At 35.1% G+C, this 18,993-nt stretch overlaps 1 protein-coding gene across 3 annotated transcripts in view; it reads left to right on the top strand.

The window, feature by feature from the left end:
* Positions 1 to 124: 124 nt before the first annotated feature.
* LOC148271440 (uncharacterized) overlaps positions 125 to 18,993 on the top strand; it is a 104,353-nt gene continuing 85,484 nt past the window's right edge. For all 3 annotated transcript variants that reach the window (XM_088241389.1, XM_088241391.1, XM_088241392.1), the window contains exons 1-2: positions 125 to 509; positions 16,242 to 16,563. In XM_088241389.1, coding sequence (XP_088097515.1) covers positions 16,253 to 16,563 — 311 coding nt within the window. In that variant the 5' untranslated portion in view covers positions 125 to 509; positions 16,242 to 16,252. The remainder of the gene's footprint in view (positions 510 to 16,241; positions 16,564 to 18,993) is intronic.

The following is an 18,993-nucleotide window of genomic DNA, read 5'->3' as shown; positions in this document are numbered from 1 at the left end:
ATTTCTTACAGCATGTTTTGGCCCACCCTATACGCACACACACACACACACACTTGTGCCCACGTGTGTATTGGATGCATTTCGTTTCTGTGTGGTATCGTATGATCGGTTCGCATTTCTCCGCAAGTTGAAGTTCAGTAGTTGTCAGGCGGCCGCACCAGCCGGACGGCATTCCAAATTCAAATATAACCCGGGCCGCTCGCGTTACAGATGTGAAATTGGCGCCAAAGTTCACCGACGCGTTCTAAAATCAAAAACACTTCGAAACCCGATTGAAATAGCCGCGAAACTGTGAAAAAACTAGAATTTAAACTATTCCACTTAAAAACTAGAATTTTTGTCTTAAAGACGGCGTGAAAGTTTAAATATTGAATTTAAAACTTGTGTTTTGTGCAAATGTTCGGAATTTAACGCAATATGTTAATTTTTTAAATTTGGAACTGGTTTTAAGTTAATTTCGTTCGAAGTTCGATTTTTAAATCACCGAAATCATAATTTGGAACAAACTGGTAAATACTAACTGTTAAACTAAATGTTATTAAATATTTGTATGTAACCACTTACCAACCTTTCCGTGTCTACCGGATTCGTATTAAGACGTACCCGTCTCTTCGTCAGGGCACCAATCAAACTAACATGCAAAACCCACTATACACCTTCACCATAGTTGTTGCACAAAAATATAAAACCAACACGACATGCATTTTAGTAGGCAACCCTCACATGCACTGATTAGATAATGCAAATATTTTATGTTGTGGGAGAAACAGTAGAAAAATGAGGGAGAAAGGAATATATAATCACCATCATTCCCTCTCCGCACTTAATGATGCATAGGGCACTGCATTGGTTCACCAATCGCATCGTATCTTGATATTTTTTGTTACATTAAGGTATGGTAGATGATCAGTCTTACGCTCCAGGTACCAGTCCGGGGACAAATACATATTCTAGTGTAAAAACACCCTTTTAAATAAATATTCAAAATCGAACCCGAGAACTCTTGCATGGCAAACGCGCTGACCACTACACCAAGTGGCCGGCAAACTCAATAATTCTGCTTTCCGCGACTAGAGGTGCTTAGGGCACTGCATTTGTGAATCGAATGAGGCGTAACGTAGACAAAGTCAAAAAACCATCACGCCGTTCCTCGTAGAAGTAGGAAGAGATGATACAACGCCGCTTAAATGTGTCTTTGAATAATACCTAGCTTCCTTTACAATCAAACGTCTTCTCATGTACGAACGCCGATTATACCGACTTTTAACATAATATATCCATTATCAATATTTTATTTATTTATTTATTTGACAATTGTAGTCCGCATTACTTTGTAGGATTCATTTGTCCATAATCGATGACACACACGTGCTAAAACGTTTCACCTGAAGAAAGCAATGTCATCATTTTCCATAGAATCCAATACAACACATTATGCAACTCAAACAGTATTGCACATAAAATCGGGAGCATCGTTCTGCAGCACATTCACATCGTCCCTACCATAAAGAAATGAACTACAAAGGAACGTTGCCTATAAAGAGACCACAGAACGCAGTCAACGTCAGTCAGCCAAACAAGAGCAGTTCAGTTCGGTCAGTCTAGTTCAGTTCCAGCATGTAGTTCAAGTGCAGTCTCAGTCCCTTCAGCCCATCACCGCCGCAACAATCGTCCAACACAATTTACTACATATTCACCGTGTAATAAATACGCAAACAGCAACCTCGTCTTCTGTTAATCTCTAACTGGGGTAGGAGCTCCAACCCTAAACTACCAAAATCCGTTGTTCGAAATACCAGTTTCAAATATTTGTGAGCTGCAAGCTTGTTTTAGTACTAAAAAACCGCGACTTGGTTAAAGATGTAAAATATAGTATATTTTTTTGTATGGAGTAATAAGCTGGAGTAATAGGCTAGTTTCATCATTCACTTAGAACGGGCTGGGCGCTGGGCGCACTTTTTTTGTATGAAGATGTGGTGGTGATTTATAACCATTATTTTATTTGTTTTCTTATAAACATAGTTGCTATAAAATATTTACAAATTACAACAGGGATGGAGAATACCTAAATTAAGGGAATATGGAAGTCTAGGCATTTACAGGGCTTATGACCTGTCGTTGGCTGGTTTAATTGGCCACTCTACACACTGTGTAACATTCACCGTTTTGCCTATGTTTGAACATCCATATTTCTTCAATTCTTTCATTCGTTAATTTTAGTGAAGTGAAAGAGCTGAAACCTTTATTGCTGTGAAGAGATTCATCTGACTGAATTATTTCCCATACTAGGCAACGCCTGAAAACAATTTTTTAATATTTAAACTTCTTCTTGGACCAGTTGGTTTCCTTACAATATTTGAGTTTGCCCAAATGTTCGTAGACAAAAGACTGGATTTTACCCCCTCGGGAGTCATTATGATTAACAAATTACAACAGGGATGGAGAATACCTTAAATAAGGGAATATGGAAACATAGGCAGAATGGTGAATGTTACACAGTGTGTAAAGTGGCCACTTAAACCAGCCAATGACAGGTCACTAGCCCTGTAAATACCTAGACTTCCATATGCCCTTATTTTAGGTATTCTCCATCCCTGTTGTAATTTGATAATTTTAATGACTCCCGAGGGCGTAAAATCAAGTCTTGTCTACGAACATTTGGACAAACTCAAATATTGCTATAAAATATTATTACGGAAAGTCAAATATAATAGTACGCTGTACATAATCGCTTATTCGGACGATTCGCCCGTGTGATGTGTAAAAAAATCACCGTTCGAGTGCCATAATCCTGGGAGAAAATACAGGAATACGTTTATTTATTTGATTAATTGTAGTCTGCATTGCTTTACGAGCTGTTAAACCCATCACGTAATGCGACGGTAAACATAAGTTAGAAGTTAATGAATAGAAAGCAGATATCCGCAGAAGCCGTATTCAGCAAGCGAATTGCCCTATTAATGGGTGAATTCTGACTTGCATTTGTACGGCTTCTGGGTGCGTAAAACAGTGCACGAGATCTCGCTCTAGTATAATTATTACTACTAATACTACCATCACGCCATTTCCCCGTAGGGGTAGGCAGAGAGAATGGACCGCCACACACGTCTATCCATCCTGGCATACATTCCTAGCTTCTTCCACATTCATACATCTTGTCATACATGCCCTTCGGTTCTGTCTGCTTTTGACATGACCAGACTTAAGATTTCGGTTTATCTGATCATGCCACGTCTTCCTCGGTCGTCCTCGTCTCACGTTGCCGTTCATTTTCGCCATATATACTTGTTTTTACCATTCTTTCGTCGTCCATTCGTTCTGCGTGACCGAACCATCTCAGAGACCCTTTCTTAATCTTATCAATTATACTTGACTCAGATTTACACTCTCGCCTGATTTCGTCATTCGCAACCCTGTCATACATTCACTCGGCTTTCATCCTTCCTCTGCCAGTTTCATGTTCCACTTCGATACATAAGTGTTATTATTATCATGGATAACTTTTGTAAAGCCCCATTTTAATAATATAATACCCTAAGGGCGCTTTAAAAAGTGATTAAATAAAGATATGAATTTGATTTTAACATTTTTAATTTGTAATTTAAGAAAAACAATGTGCTTTGTCACCACATGCTAAGGATTTATTCAGATGATTTAGGGAGCAAGTGGGTTTTAAGTTTCTTCCGAAACATCACTTCACTCTCACAGTTTCGGACCTCTGCTGGGAGAGCATTCCATGCCGTAGGGCCTGCGACCGCAAATGCGCGTTCGCCGAATTTAGTGCGCTGTTTGCGTAAAGGTATAATTACTTTTCCTCTCGGCGTAGATGTTGCTGATTGGGAACATAAAAGCTGATCACTTTCAGAATATTTGGATTTTATTCAGGGTTGCCTGAGAAGTGACGTTCATGGTTTTTTGGGGATTTTTATTGTAATTCATTATTTTTAAATTGTACTTTCACGCAATTATCAGTGTCGTAATGGAAGCTACAAAAGCTTTGACCTAAAGTGCGGAATTTAAGTTCGAGCGAGTCGGACTCAAATTTTCAACTAAAAATTTAAAATCTCAAAAGGCTATTCCTTAGTTTCTGAATAACATTAAAAACTGCGCTAGACTCTAAGCTTTTGTAACAAAAATTTCGCCGAAAAAGAGTCAGGCTCTTGTGTTTGACGAGTGTACAAAATAATATAAAATTGAAACAAAAATGCATAGCAAATAAAAAAATATAAATAAACAATTAAAAGTTGAAAAAATTTAACACTTTAATCATTAATATACACAAACACATATCCTTTATATGTATATGTATAAAAAGTTAAAAAAAAATAAAATATTTTGATCGATTATTATACCCAGATATTAAAAAAAAAAACTTTTTTTTTTTTTTTACAATATACATAAGAGGTAAAACAGAGTATTAAAAAATAAAGGATAATTACATAGCAATGAAATACATATTAACAGTAAAAATAGTAAACAAAAATCCCACAAAGGCACGGCCTGTTCGTGGGTAGGTTTACAAGAAATGATTATGAATTTTTGCTCCTATAATAAATAGACAGTTATAATATTTTTGTGTAACATAAGGAGAAAATAAAATATTCTGTAAAAGATTATATGGTATTTTTTTATTTATAGTAATTAAAAAAGGAAATAAAAAATATAAATAAACATTAAAATATTCGACAATATTTTGAGTTTGTCCAAATTTTTGTAGACAAGGAATGGATTCAACTCCCTGGGGAGCTGTTAACATTAACATATTACAACAGAGATGAAGAACATTTAAGATAAAATAATATAGAAGTCTAGGCATCTACAGGGCTTATGACCTGTCCTTGGCTGGTTTAAATGGCCACTTTACATACTGTGTAACATTCACTATTCTGCCCATATTTGAACATCTACATTTCTTCAATTCTTTTATCTGTTGATGTTTGTGAAGTTAAAGAGCTGTAACCTTTATTTATGCGGGTTCTTGTCTACTTAAATTTAGACAAACTCAAAATATTGTTGTTAAATCCACCTAGTCCATGTAGAAGTATAGAAATTTAAAAAATAAAATTTTCAAGCATTGCCTAGTATGTAGGTGAAATAATTCAATTAGATGAATCTCACCCGCATAAATAAAGGTTTCAGCTCTTTAACTTCACAAACATCAACAGATAAAAGAATTGAAGGAATATACATGTTCAAATATGGGCAGAATGGTGAATGTTACACGGTGTGTAAAGTGGCCACTTAAACCAGCCAATGACAGGTCATAAGCCCTGTAGATGCCTAGACTTCTATATTATCTTTCCTTTATATTATATTTTATCTTTACTTAGATTTTTCTTTCAGAGTAACACATTAAGAAGCACAGTTTGTATGGTCCCCGTAGTTTCCGTCACGAGATTTTAGTTCCAAACGATTAGGTCTATTTCAATTGTTTAACTCTTGTGTGGCTGTGGTGTCACACTAGTCGACACAGGACACAAGATTTGATATATCTCTCTTATTTTTAAAAACCATAAACTAGTATTTTTTGTAATCTTCAAATGGACATTTTCACACCGGATTTTGAAAGTAAAATTTGTATAATTATGCTGGATGTTAATACAAAAAAAAAAAGCTTTGCTACGCGAAGAATGAATGTCCGCTAATTCAACAACACATTTTTATAAGAGAGAGCACGAAGACAGAAGTCATAATAAGGAAGACAGAGACGCTGTTCTGTGGCGGGTGTTGGGTAAAACAGATTCAGTCTTCAGTCGGTTTATGACTGTGATGGGGGACGCACGCGCGCAATATGAGAAGCGTATTTATGATTTTTATTTTATTTTCCTACAACAGGGCAAAATTATATCTTTATTATTATTTTTATTTATTTATTTCTTAAGTTAGCTCATATTAAAACTAATATAAACTATTATGTACATTTACATCATCTATATATATTTACATTTCCTTACAGTAACTTATACATTTATTTTTAAATTCTTTCAGACACTTTTCATTCTTCATACATTCAGGCATCTCATCATACATTTTTAAACCCTTATACATCAAACAATTTTGCGACTCAGCTCTTTTCAATAATGGTAGTCTTATTTTATCCTTTTGTCTAGTAGCATATTCATGACAATTTTTGTTTAAGACAACTTTATCCTTAAAATATTTTGGTAATTTATCGTGAAAAAGTTTATGTATAAATATCATAAGATAACCATTTTAGTTCATCTCTCATTTTTTTTACATTGCTATATTTATTTTTATTTGCATAAATTATGGAAAAAGAATTATTAAACAGTACGCCTCTATTTTTTTATTTTTTTTTAATGCCTGAATTTTAGAGTATTCCGTCTTTTACTAGTGGTAACACGATGTTACACCACCGCGCGCAAAGGGATTATTTACCACAGTCTTTTAAGAGTTAATGTCAATGCAAGGTAGTGGTTTTTTATGAATTAATTGTCAAGTAACTTTGATCCAACCCTTCTTTAAAATCAGTAAATGAACAAGACCCACTGTGATTGAGCAAATCGCGCTACCCCCCTCCCCAGGATGCCAGTTTTTCATCCCTCACTTTTTACTTTTGCCTTGCTTGTGCCCGCGACCCACTCACGAAGGCTTCGCGACCCACAGGTTGGAAAACACTCAAATAATTATTAGATTCTTGATTTCGCCATTGGGCCGGCGACCACGGCCGTCGTGTTTTAGGGGTAAAGCGATCTGTGGTCACCGAGTATTATAATTTTTCGTGTGTGATAGTTTGAAAGTTCGCTATTATAAATAATGATTATAATTATATAATTCGCGCGTACCGACGGAAGTCGGAGTGTTGAAATTGGGACGCGGCTATCAAGTTCATATTATAAAATCTTGAAGTCATAGTAATTACACTTTAATGTAAAAATGAATGTGGATAAAACCAAATATTTTTGACCTGAAAAATCGTGAAGTTAGTGCGCTAATGATTATTTTTTTTTTTTTTTTTTATTCATAAATTTTATGAAAAGTACAAGTTTTTGTAAAATTCTAAACATAACTGCTTTTACACATCTAGTAAATTTTATCACTGTAACTCTCCAAAAAAAGAGACCAAATCTTGTGCTTGGAGAGTGACTTACACTGTTTTAGTTGTTTATTTATAAGAGTTTATATAATTTTAATACGAGTACATGAAAAGAAAAAGAAAAACATAGGATATATAAAGAATAAACATAAAACAATAATATATTCATACTAATTAAAATTTTATTGTATACAATTATTGTTTTGCCCTTGTTTGTCTTTGCTAAATGGTTTTATGTTCTTTTTGTTCAGTTTCTTGCATTTATGTTTCTTCATGTAACTGTTGTAATTGGCTTAGGCCGTATGTATATAATGAATAATAAATAAATAAATAAATTATGTTATTTTTACACGAGTTCAAAAAATTTCTCTAGATTTGATATATTGATATATTATTTTTAATACTTTTTAGTTCATTAGGAAGATTATTATAATTTTTTACACCTTTGAAGACAAAGCTATTTTGACCATGACTTGTGTGGAATTTAGGAATTTTAATATTATGTTGGTATCTGAGTGACTTATTCATTTCAAATTCTTTTATTTTTTATATATTTGTATAATAGAATTTATTTTATAAAGAGTGTCTACTGTATGAACCTATAAATATATTGCAACAGAGAGGGAAAACATTTTTGAGAAGGGAATATGGAAGTCTAGGCATTTACAGGGCTTATGACCTGTCATTGGCTGGTTTAAGTGGCCACTTTACTGTGTATTTGACTACACCCTTTTATCGATTGTTGCGCGGTATGATCGATAATTCTGAGATTATGATGAGCATTGGTTTGTATGTTCCTGATAATTAAAGACAGCGTCAGCATAGCGTGTTTCATATTCCGATTTACAGGACCAACCTGGAAATATGGAAGTCTAGGCATTTACAGGGATTATGACCTGTCATTGGCTGGTTTAAGTGGCCACTTTACACACTGTGTAACATTCACCATTCTGCCCATGTTTGAACATCCACATTTCCTCAACTCTTCCATCTGTTGACTTTTGTAAAGTAAAAGAGCTGAAACCTTTATTACTCAAACATTGTTGAATTAACTACCTGGTAAAATAAGAAGTATGAAAATTGGAAAATTGTTTTCAGGCGTTGCCTAGTAGGTGATTTGGCTCAGCCGGATGAATCTCACCCACGTGATAACATATATTCAATACGTACATATTATAAAAAATAAAAAAATACACGAAAGAGACTCATGTCAAAGTAGTAGGAGAATCCTGCTCCGGAAAACCCCTTCGGATACATGGAACAGATCAACATCCAGAGCGATGTTGTTCAGCGTAGCGGTAGCCCTTACAACGGCAGGGTGCTCCTGGTTATCGGAATATAAAACAAACTGTCGTAGGTAATTATCAGGAACATACAAACCAATACTCATCATAATCTCAGGATTATCGATCATACCGCGCAACAATCGATAAAAATGTGTAGTCAAATACACATTCCTTCTAGTCTCTAAACTGTTGTAGCCGAGCATACCCTGGAAAAACTCGGTCGGGTAGAGCCGAGGATAATACGAATACTGTACGTGTGATATCACTGAACCCCTTCTAAACGGCTTAACCGATTTACGTGCGGTTTTCAGAGAAATATAGATCTTTGCGCTGTGCGTGTTCGTAGATATTAAAATCTTCAATCTAATATTTTAAAAAATTAACTAAGGAGCATAAATGTTTTATTCATCGATCTACCAGGGTTTCATTCAAGGAGAATGCATTTACAAAAAAATGGAAAGATATTACGTATATTTTTTGGGTAATACCGTGTATGTTGCATTTGATCCGACGTTTCGGCTACCATTGCAGGAGCCATCTTCAGGGAAAACATGTTCATTTTGTTTTCCCTGAAGATGGCTCCTGCAATGGTAGCCGAAACGTCGGATCAAATCCAACATACACGGTATTACCCAAAAAAGATACGTAATATTGATAACTGTGACCGTGAAAACCTTCGCACCTATTTAAATGGAAAGATGTTGTTTTTTGTGTATAAAAAAGTTTGTGTTTAAATGTTTAGTTAAGTTTATTTATTTTTTGTGGATCTCAATCAGATTCTTTCCTTAAATTCCTTATAATTTCTACCCATTTATTTCTTTTCACTGGATTTTTAAATTCAATACATTTTTCAAAATCGTATTCCTACCAAAGTAAACCCCTCTGTTAGTGAGAAGACCGGAGTTAGACGTTTGCAAACCGAATGCCATATTTGAAAAATATTTATTTTATGTTTTGGAATTCAACCATAAACAAGTACCTAGGTACCTATTTATAAATAAAAAATATTTTTCCAAGGCGAGCCAACGTTTGGGCAGGACAACGTCTGTTGGGTCAGCTAGTTGCAATATATATTATGAATGTTTACGTAAAAGTAATTTTTTATTTTTATTTTTGCTATTATTCAATAATGTACATGATTCCACTTTACATTATGTTGTATCCCAACTCAACACAGGGCCCTTGGCCCCATAAAGTTTGGGATAAGTTTTTTTTTGTAATATGTATGTATTTGTATCAGTCCAACATCGCTTGCTTCGAAAAATAGCGTGGATGCTTGGACTAGAGAGAAATAATTATTCTTATGCTGAAATAGAGTCAATGTTCAATATTTCTAGTCTACAAAAACGTAGAACTAATATTGACTCCATACACATGTTCGGCTTACTAAATGGTATAATCGATGTTCCATCATTACTGGGACAAGTAAAATTCAATACTCCGACTCGTAGATTGAGAAACAATGAAGTACTGTTCATCGATCAGTGTATAACAAACTATGGCCTTAATTCTCCAATGACCCGTCTTTGTCTTATTGTTAACTCGAAACAAGATCATCTGGACTTTTTTGGTTTAAGTTTACAGCGATTTAAACGAGCACTAAATAAATAGTCCAGATCTTGTCTCGATGTCCCTTATGTTTGTCAATGCTTCTTTTCTTTTTTTGAATGTTTTAAACTATTCTTTTATTTTAATATTTAAACCTTATAAATTGTATACATGGACAATGTCCGTTAATAAATAAATAAATAAATAAATTTGTATGAATACATAAAAATGAAAAAAAAAATTAATATATTAACATTTCAGTAGAAATATTAATGGCTCTACGCATGGAATATTTTAATTAATTATCTGTAATTCAGTCTCCATATTATATTGAGAAAAGGGTAAATCTGATGCGCCGTAGAGTAAAGCTCAGTGCGAACTAGATGCAACAAATGTTTTTTTTTCTGATTGAGCAGAAGCTAATAAATAAAATAAAACTGGAAAAGAAAGCCACTGTCGGATATTTTTCAAATAACTCATCAAGACGAGTTACCAAGAGTCTAATAGCTAACTAATTGTCAAAAGTGTACCGACAGAATGCCCCGAGATCGGAATACAGAATACAGACTCGTCCAAGCATCGCATGGGCCAATGGGAAAAACGAGCTATGTCAGAAATCAAAAATTTTAAATATTATTTTCTTAACAATATTCTGTCTATAAAATTAACATTTGAAACACTAACTTTGTGGTTATTCATTATAATAAAATAAATATTGATTTATTTATACAGGGTGTTCTTTAAACCCTGTCATATCCGAAACCACGATGATCAGTATGAGCAAGAAGACACATTGGCACATTAAAATATTTTTTTAGAACGAATAAAATTTATAAAAATAAAACATCAAAAAGCAAATGGTTGCTTTCTTCTGCAGGGGTGAAACGAGAAGGGGGAAGAGGGGAGTCTGATACCGCGCTCCCCTCACTTCTCCCCTGCAGAAGTAAGCAACCATTTGCTTTTTTTGATATTTAAAAAAAAAAAAAATATTCGTCCTAAAAAAATATTTTAATGTGCGAATATGTCTTCTTGCTCATACAAATCATCGTGGTTTCGGATGTGACAGGGTTTAAATAACACAATGGTTGCTTACTTCTGCAGGGGTGAAACGAGAAGGGGGAAGAGGAGAGTCTGACACTGCGCCGCGCTCTCCTCACTTCTCCCCTTCAGAAGTAAGCAACTATTTGTTTTTTTTTTAATATTTCATTTTTAAAAAAAAATCTTTGTTCTAAATATTTTTTTAAATGTGCTAATATGTCTTCTTGCCCATACCGATCATCGTGGTTTCGGATGTGACAGGGTTTAAAGAACACCCTGTATATACGCCCAATGGGATTTTTTAAGGACACATTTATACATAGAAAATTATCGTAAAGGAAAGTAGAAAGACATAATGGTGTATAGTAGACTCGGTGGGAGTGGAAGCGGGATAGAGGTGTTTATAATTGAATTTGGTTTAGTGATCGTTTGTAAGAAGACAACTTGTTATCAAAAAAATCAAAACTGGTATGTTGGCAGACCTGAGAATTCTGGGCATAGGGGAATGAAAACCATAGTTAGTTCTATAGTTATCGGTATGAAAGAGTCAGTTTTGTCTGAGGTTTCTAGTTGGGATGTTTAATTTTATTGATCAAATAGTTTTATTGAGTTGAGAATTTCAAATAGGACTAGAAGGTCGGATTTATTTCGACGGTCTTGAAGAGAAGATATATTTAGGCTAATTTCTAACTAACTACGTATATTGGTCTCTGGATAAGCCCAACCTCCAGCCTATCTTTCTTCAAAACAGATGTTCAACTGATTCAATATTTTTGATGTGAACATCATAATATGGAGACCAGATAACAGAGGAATACTCTAGGTGCGGGCGAATTAGGGAACAGAAGAGAGCTTTAAGGGTATTGATATTTTTGAAGTCAGTTGTGCTTCTGGTTTTAAAACTACACAAGCTTCTTTATCAAGATATATATAACGCATCATCATCATTCCCTTTCGCACCTAATGTTGCATAGGGCACTGCATCGATTCTCCGATTGCAGTGTATCTTAATTTTTTTTTTTACATGAAGGTAAAATACTTAGTCTTCTGCTTCATGTGCCAGTCCAGGGACTGTAAAATATTCTAGAGTAAAACATAATTTTAAATCAATATTTCGTTGTAACCATGTTGGGAATCGAACCCAAGACCTCTTGCATGGATGCAAACGCGCTGACCACTACACCACGAGTCCGACGATGATGTATAACTAATAAGTCTTTTCCTATTTTATTTTAACAGTGATTACTAAATATTAGCGAATATCGAAAAATATGGAGTCAATAGGTATTTTTGTCATGTTGTTATTGTAAAGATGGAAAGCGTGTAGTGAGATAGATACGATTTTTAAAACTAGACAGGAGTGGACTAAAAGAAATTTTGTTTATTTGGTTATTCATTATATTTTTTTTTACTACGAATCGCTTTTTTAATTTCTAAGATTTCCGAGTTGCCTAATTTTGATATTTTATTGATACCTGTTTATATTTGTTACAACAGAGAGGGAAAACAATTTTGAGAAGGAAATATGGAAGTCTAGGCATTTACAGGGCTTATGACCTGTAATGCCAACTTAAAAGTAGCCACTTTACACAATGCGCAACATTCACCATTCTGCCCATGTTTAAACCAACATAAAACAGAATTAATTAAACAATATATATGTATCGTATTACCAGCGCTATGATTTTTTTAAAGTTTTGTATTTCTGAAAAAACCCCGCGTGTGACGTCTCAAATTCTCTTCTGCTTCTTCTAAGTTAGTTCTGTCGATTGGTCCGTTGACGGTAAATAAACCAGAAAACCAGCAGAGGTCTGAAACTGTGAGAGTGAAGTGATGTTTCGGAAGAAACTTAAAACCCTCTTGCTCCCTAAATCATTTGAATAAATCCTTAGCATGTGGTGACAAAGTACATTGGTTTTCTTAAATTAAAAAAGTTAAAATTACATATATATCTTTGTATAATCACTTTGTAAAGCGCCCTTGAGGTATTATACTACAAAAATGACGCCATATATGTTATCCATAATAATAATAATCCAATTTCCCGTAGGGCTGAATTTCCCCTATGGAGAAGAAAGAGGAATTGTGGGTGGAAATTAAGAGGGTCCTTCCGGAATTAGACAGAAGAGGTAAACCATGAACTGGTTGTAATAGTAATGAAAATAAAATCTCGTTATTCGTAGTTGCTCGCTTTTCCAACAGGCATCGAGTTATGCCCGGTCAGCAATTATTTCTATGGGCTATGAAGGTTAGTATTTTAATTGGCCGTTGTAATGAGAGTGTTTGTAAACATACACATATCTCAAGAGAGATGAAGAATCAATCAATGCACAAAAATAGATCACGTATCAAAATATAAGTATTTAGGTATTATTATAGATTCCACTTTTAATTGGGAAGAACAGATAAAAACAGTTTGCAATAAGCTAAGATTTTGCCTACTTCACATGTACCATTTAAAACCATACATGCCATACCCGGTTCTGAGACTAGGTTACTTGGGGCTAGTTGACCCAATTATTCAATATGGATTAAGAATATGGGGACTAAAGCTAGGGTTTCCTAGGACAGCGGTGCCCGTATTTTAACGGCCGTAGTGAACGGTGATGCGGTAGATAGCCGTCGTAACGGTGACTAGAGTGTGGTTTCCTAGGAAAACGGTGTTATCAACACCATTTAACACCGTTTCCCTAGGAAACCACTCTCAAGTCGACGTTACGACGGCTGTCCACCGCATCACCGTTCACTACGGCCGTTAAGATGCGGGCACCGCTGTCCTAGGAAACCCTAGCTTAAGTTTTAAATCTTATACGGATAGAGTCTTGAACTTACAGGTACAAATTTTAAAAATCATCGTACCTGTAAAAATAAAGAATGAGGCAAAATACAACAATAAAATATTATTTGATTTTGTTAACGTTTTGCCAATAAACAAACAGTGTCCGTATAAGATAATGACAGATCATTTCCTCGATTGCAATTTTAAATCCAAAATAAACCACCAGATCATGACCCGACAAGTGTCGGCACAGCAGCTGATGGTACCACGACAGAAAAACTACTATGGTGACAGAACAATGGGTAGTGTAGTACCAAAACTGTACAATTTAATACCAGCCAAAAATCGTGAAGAAAAAAACCTAATTTCATTTAAAAAATAGTCAAAAAATTATTAAACAGCAAGTGAAACTTAAGTGTATAAATATATTTTATTCTTCAATTATTATTAAACTATGTATGTACTTACTTATAAATTAAAAAAAAAAATGTAATGTAACCCGCAGGCAAGCTTTGGCTTTGCGGGAACAAAAATACAATTATGTATGTTACTTATTTTTTAAAATGAATAAAACTTTTTAAAAAATTTAAAAAAAATATTTTTTTTTTTTTTTTTTTAAATTACTGGATGAAATTCGAAAGTGCACGCAATGACGGGGCTTAGTTAAGTAAACCGACAGTGTGCGACTTAGGGAGGGAAACAGAGAGGGAAAACATTTTGGAGAAGGGAACATGGAAGTCTAGGCATTTACAGGGCTTATGGCCTGTCATTGGCTGATTTATTTATTCATACAAATACATGCATATTACAAAAAAAAAAACGTAACTCAAACTATATGAGGCCGAGAGCCCTGTATTGAGTTGGGATACAACATAATGGAAAGTGGAAGCATGCACATTAGGGTGGGTCGATATTTTTTTTTTCCGAATTTCGAAATGAAAGGGGTCTAAAAAGTTGCCTTTTGGATTTCTCTGAATGCTAAAAATATCAACAAAAAATATTTGATACCACTTTTGGCCAGAGCTTGAAGTTTTCGAAAAAGTTTTTTTTTGCGCTAAACCGGCTGTCATTTCACATTTGCCTTCAAATCACTAAAAAAATAGCATAAAATATTTAGGAATTATAATTGATAAAAATATAAAATGGAAGAAGCAAATAAATAATATTTTAAATAGATTGAGAAAACTTAAATATGTATTTATTAGATTAAGGAATATATTAACCATCGAAAAATGAAAACCAATTTACTTTGCATTCGCCCAATCCATATTACAGTACGGAATAATCGGATGGGGTGGTGCTTTTAAAACAAATATTTTACCGATTGAAAAAATACAAAAATTAATTATAAAAGTTATTTTGAAAAAACCGTCTACTTTTCCCACAAACACAGAAAGGATTGAAAATGTTGAACGAAATTTTTAAAAGTACCTAGATTATAAAAACAATAAAACGCTTTGGATGTCACAGGGTTTAAAGAACACCCTGTATAAAACTTCATAGTTTGAAAGTGTTCAACGAAAATTATTAAAACACCTAGATTATAAAAACAATAAAACGCTTTGTACTTACAGCCAATCTGCCAAACAAAATGGATTTTTATCGTTGAAAATAGACGCACTATATCTGAATTATGCTATTTAAATAAATTTTTAAATAATAAAGTAGACTCTTTTAATCTACTCTCCAAAATTAATCTTAATGACCCCTTTCGCTTGACAAGAAATAAGTATTTATTCCATCTGCCAGTCTGTAGCACTAACTATGCACAACACTCTTTCCTCTAACTATAAGCTTTTTTTCATCCATTGATATATTTTACATGCCCCTTAATTTATTTAAAAATAAATTAAGACTCATTCTTTCTGGCTGCGATACGATCCCACTTGCTATTTAATGATGCTCACACTTACACACACTTGGACATTTACTCCCACACAAATACACATAAACACACCTCTACACTTACTATCATACAAATACACATCAACACACTCTTTTGTTGTAATATGAATATTTTTTATTTAGAAATTTCGCTGGTCTGTATTTGAACCGTATCTTTTTTATGTTATTATATCACTGTCGACTGTTTGTTTCTTTAAAATAAATAAATAAATACAGTGGTATTTGTTTGTTAGTAAAATTAGTGTCCTGACGAAACCGGTAGATATAGAGAAGTCGGTTTATGGTTAAACGCAATTATTTACCTGACAATGTTTTGAGTTTGGCCAAATATTTATAGACAGACTGAATTTCCTCCCTGTGGAGTTGTTTAGATCATAATTTGTGCAACAAAGATGGAAAACATTTTTGAGAAGGGAATATGGAAGTCTAGGCATTAACTGGGCTTATGACCTGTCATTGGCTGGTTTAAGTGCCCTGTGCAATATTCACCATTCTGCCCATGTTTAAACAAACATAAAACACAATGGTGAATGTTACGCATTGTGTAATATATAAGTCCTGTAAATGTTTTCCCTCTCTGTTGCAATAAATGTATGTAAAATTATTTACTAATTCAAAAACTATTTAGCCTCCTGAACAATGGCGTCGAAAACAAATACTTTTAAAGTGTGCATAAAAACAATATTGATTTTGTCGATCGCTTCGATCACAGTCGAGTGCAAAAGCGATCGACTTTCAAGTTCCGACGCGGCGAAGTTCCGCGACTTTGACGGCTATGCGAACTCGAGTGGCGGCCATTTTGGGAACGGCAGAACGCGGCAAGATGGCGGCCGCTTCGATTGGGCGAGAGACGACTTCGTCATGACGGACACGCTGGCGGACGGCGAAAACGAGAAAAGAATACAGTTCGGAGACATTTGTGCCAAGGAGACGTCCGTCGGGAAAAATGGGTGAGTTGTCAATCTTTGGGAGCATTTTTTGTTTTATTTTATAGTTATTAGGAAGAACGACAGAAATGAAAAAAAATACAGGGAGTATTCTTGATGCAAAATTACTTTCGTTATTGTGTGATTTTTTTGTTTTATTCGTCAGAAACAAGGTAGAAACGAAAAAAGAACATTCTTCTTTTTCTACTTTTCCACATCCGCTCCTAAGTGGAACATGTGGAGATTACCAGTTACCTCCAGGAGACCCTATCGCCGACCAGCACTCTCGCCTCCTCCTACGTCAATCCAGCGCCCCTTAGTTTCACCGAATAAAGTTGAAACATCGTCATCGACGGCCTTCCAGGATGGCGTGAGCCCGCAGGTTCAACTCAGGTTTAGGTTCTCATGAGACATGCGCAGCACGTGTATGAGCCAGGTCCACCGCCGCATCCTCAAGACGCTCGTTATAGGAGGCTGCTGCGTCCGTCCTCGGACTTCGATGTTAGTTATAAAATCGAACCACCTTATGCCTAATATTCTCCTCAAGCACTTGCTCTCAAAACTCAGAAGTTTAGTGTTCTGAGCTTCGGTAAGGTACCAAGATTCGCACCCATATAAGAGTACTGGCATTTTACAAGAGTTGAATAATCGGAGAGTCAGAGTTCCAGACAACACGCATCATGTTGAAAGTTGCTCCAGCAATTCCTAGGCGGGTTGCGAGCTCTTTGTGCTGTGCATGCTTCCATCCTCAGTTATGTGAACTCCCAAGTATTTAAAGCTGTCACCTTTCTCGATCCTCTGACCATTATTATAGAGAAGCTGATCAGGGTCAGGACACGATTCGAAAAGAAAGAAAAGATAAATACGCTATATATAACATGTACTCGTCGAAATCATTAGTACAGATGGCTAACCTATGAAGAGTTGGTCGATGGTAATCAACATATGAGATTTAGGGCGTAATCGTCGGACTAAGTTGACGTACAAGGGTTAAGTTGATTGTGGTGTTTCCAAGTGCAGTCGAAGAGGTTTGTGCAAGTTGCAGATCAACGTTCTGCACTTGTAAATCGTGGTGCATGCATTTTGTTCTGAATTCCAGATTTCACAGTCTTTTTTCTCTTCTGAGGACACGGTATTCTCACAATATCACAATACTTTCTGCTTTCCAATGTTAATGATACATTTCTTGTGTTATAAACGTCTAAATATTCACAGCAGAATGTCTAGCTATAAGAGATGCTCTTTATTACTGTCTATCACAATCCGATCCCCGTATAATTATTTTCACAGATTCTTTGAGCGCAATTAAGTCCAGTCCATCTCTAACGACCTGTCCAAATCTCATCAAAATGAACTGTTATGTTCCATTAGATCTATTTTATGGAGACCGAGAGATTCCAATAGAGATGTGAATATATCTTGGATTCCAGCCGACTCGGGTATTAGGAGAAACGAGCGAGTCGTTGAACTGGCAAGAGAGGCTTTGACAAGCGGTTCACCTCCTCCCTTCTTCTATTCGCAAATTTCAAACTGGTTCCTTCTATTCATGAGCCAGGCTTACATCATTGGAATGTTCAATGGAATAAAAAACTAGTAGCAAAACTAAGGGTTCTTACAATAGACGCTTGCAAAATCATATTCCTTCTCAACCCTGGTTTAAGTCTGCAAAATTATCAAACAGATTGGTATCCAACATTTGTAGGTTAAGAATTGGACACTGCTGTACTAACAGTCACCTATTTAAAACTAAAGTAGTTCAGAGTCCATGGTGCGAGTGTGGCCTAGACATGGAAACGCCTGACCAATAACTGACCGACACAATCATTATTTCAAAATTCCAAACATTAATTTGCCTATAAATGTCACTTCTTTCCTATCCTCAATTAACATTTTGAACACCGGCCAAATACACATAGAATTTACCCTGTGGCCGGCCCATTTTTGTGAAATTTCATGCTTTGTGAAGGGTGTTAATTACGAAAATACTAGGTCATTTTTGTATGATAGTTTTGCCAACATTGGCCTTTATGGAGAGCCACATTGCAATGTTTGCACATATACCTACAGCGTCTCACTCCTTTTTTGTGCTTTGTATGTCGTGTAAACACGTGATTATATAACCCCGCGTTGTGTCCCGGTCCCGTATTTTCACGTAGTTTATTAGCAGCGAAAAAGTAATAATAAAAGTTACTAGATGTCAATAAAATGCACTTTTTTGAACTGCTGGTAAACCTGCTAAGGCTGCTATTCCTACTCGGATCTTTTAAAATCCCAGTCTATACATACTTATTTACATGGATGGCAGAAATCACTCTTCATAGGATGAATTGCCAATACTAATAATAGTTATAAAATTAACGTCTAAATCATCTCGATCACTAAAACGGACCAAGTTGTTAGGAGATACAACTGAACTGAGCGCGCACCGTGCCCACACAAGCCCAAATTTAGACT

The sequence above is a fragment of the Micrasema longulum genome, unplaced genomic scaffold (genome assembly GCF_059751315.1).
Source record: "Micrasema longulum isolate JH-2025_06_02 unplaced genomic scaffold, ASM5975131v1 h1tg002874l, whole genome shotgun sequence".
NCBI lineage: Eukaryota > Metazoa > Arthropoda > Insecta > Trichoptera > Brachycentridae > Micrasema > Micrasema longulum.
This window is presented reverse-complemented; position numbering and strand designations above follow the sequence as displayed.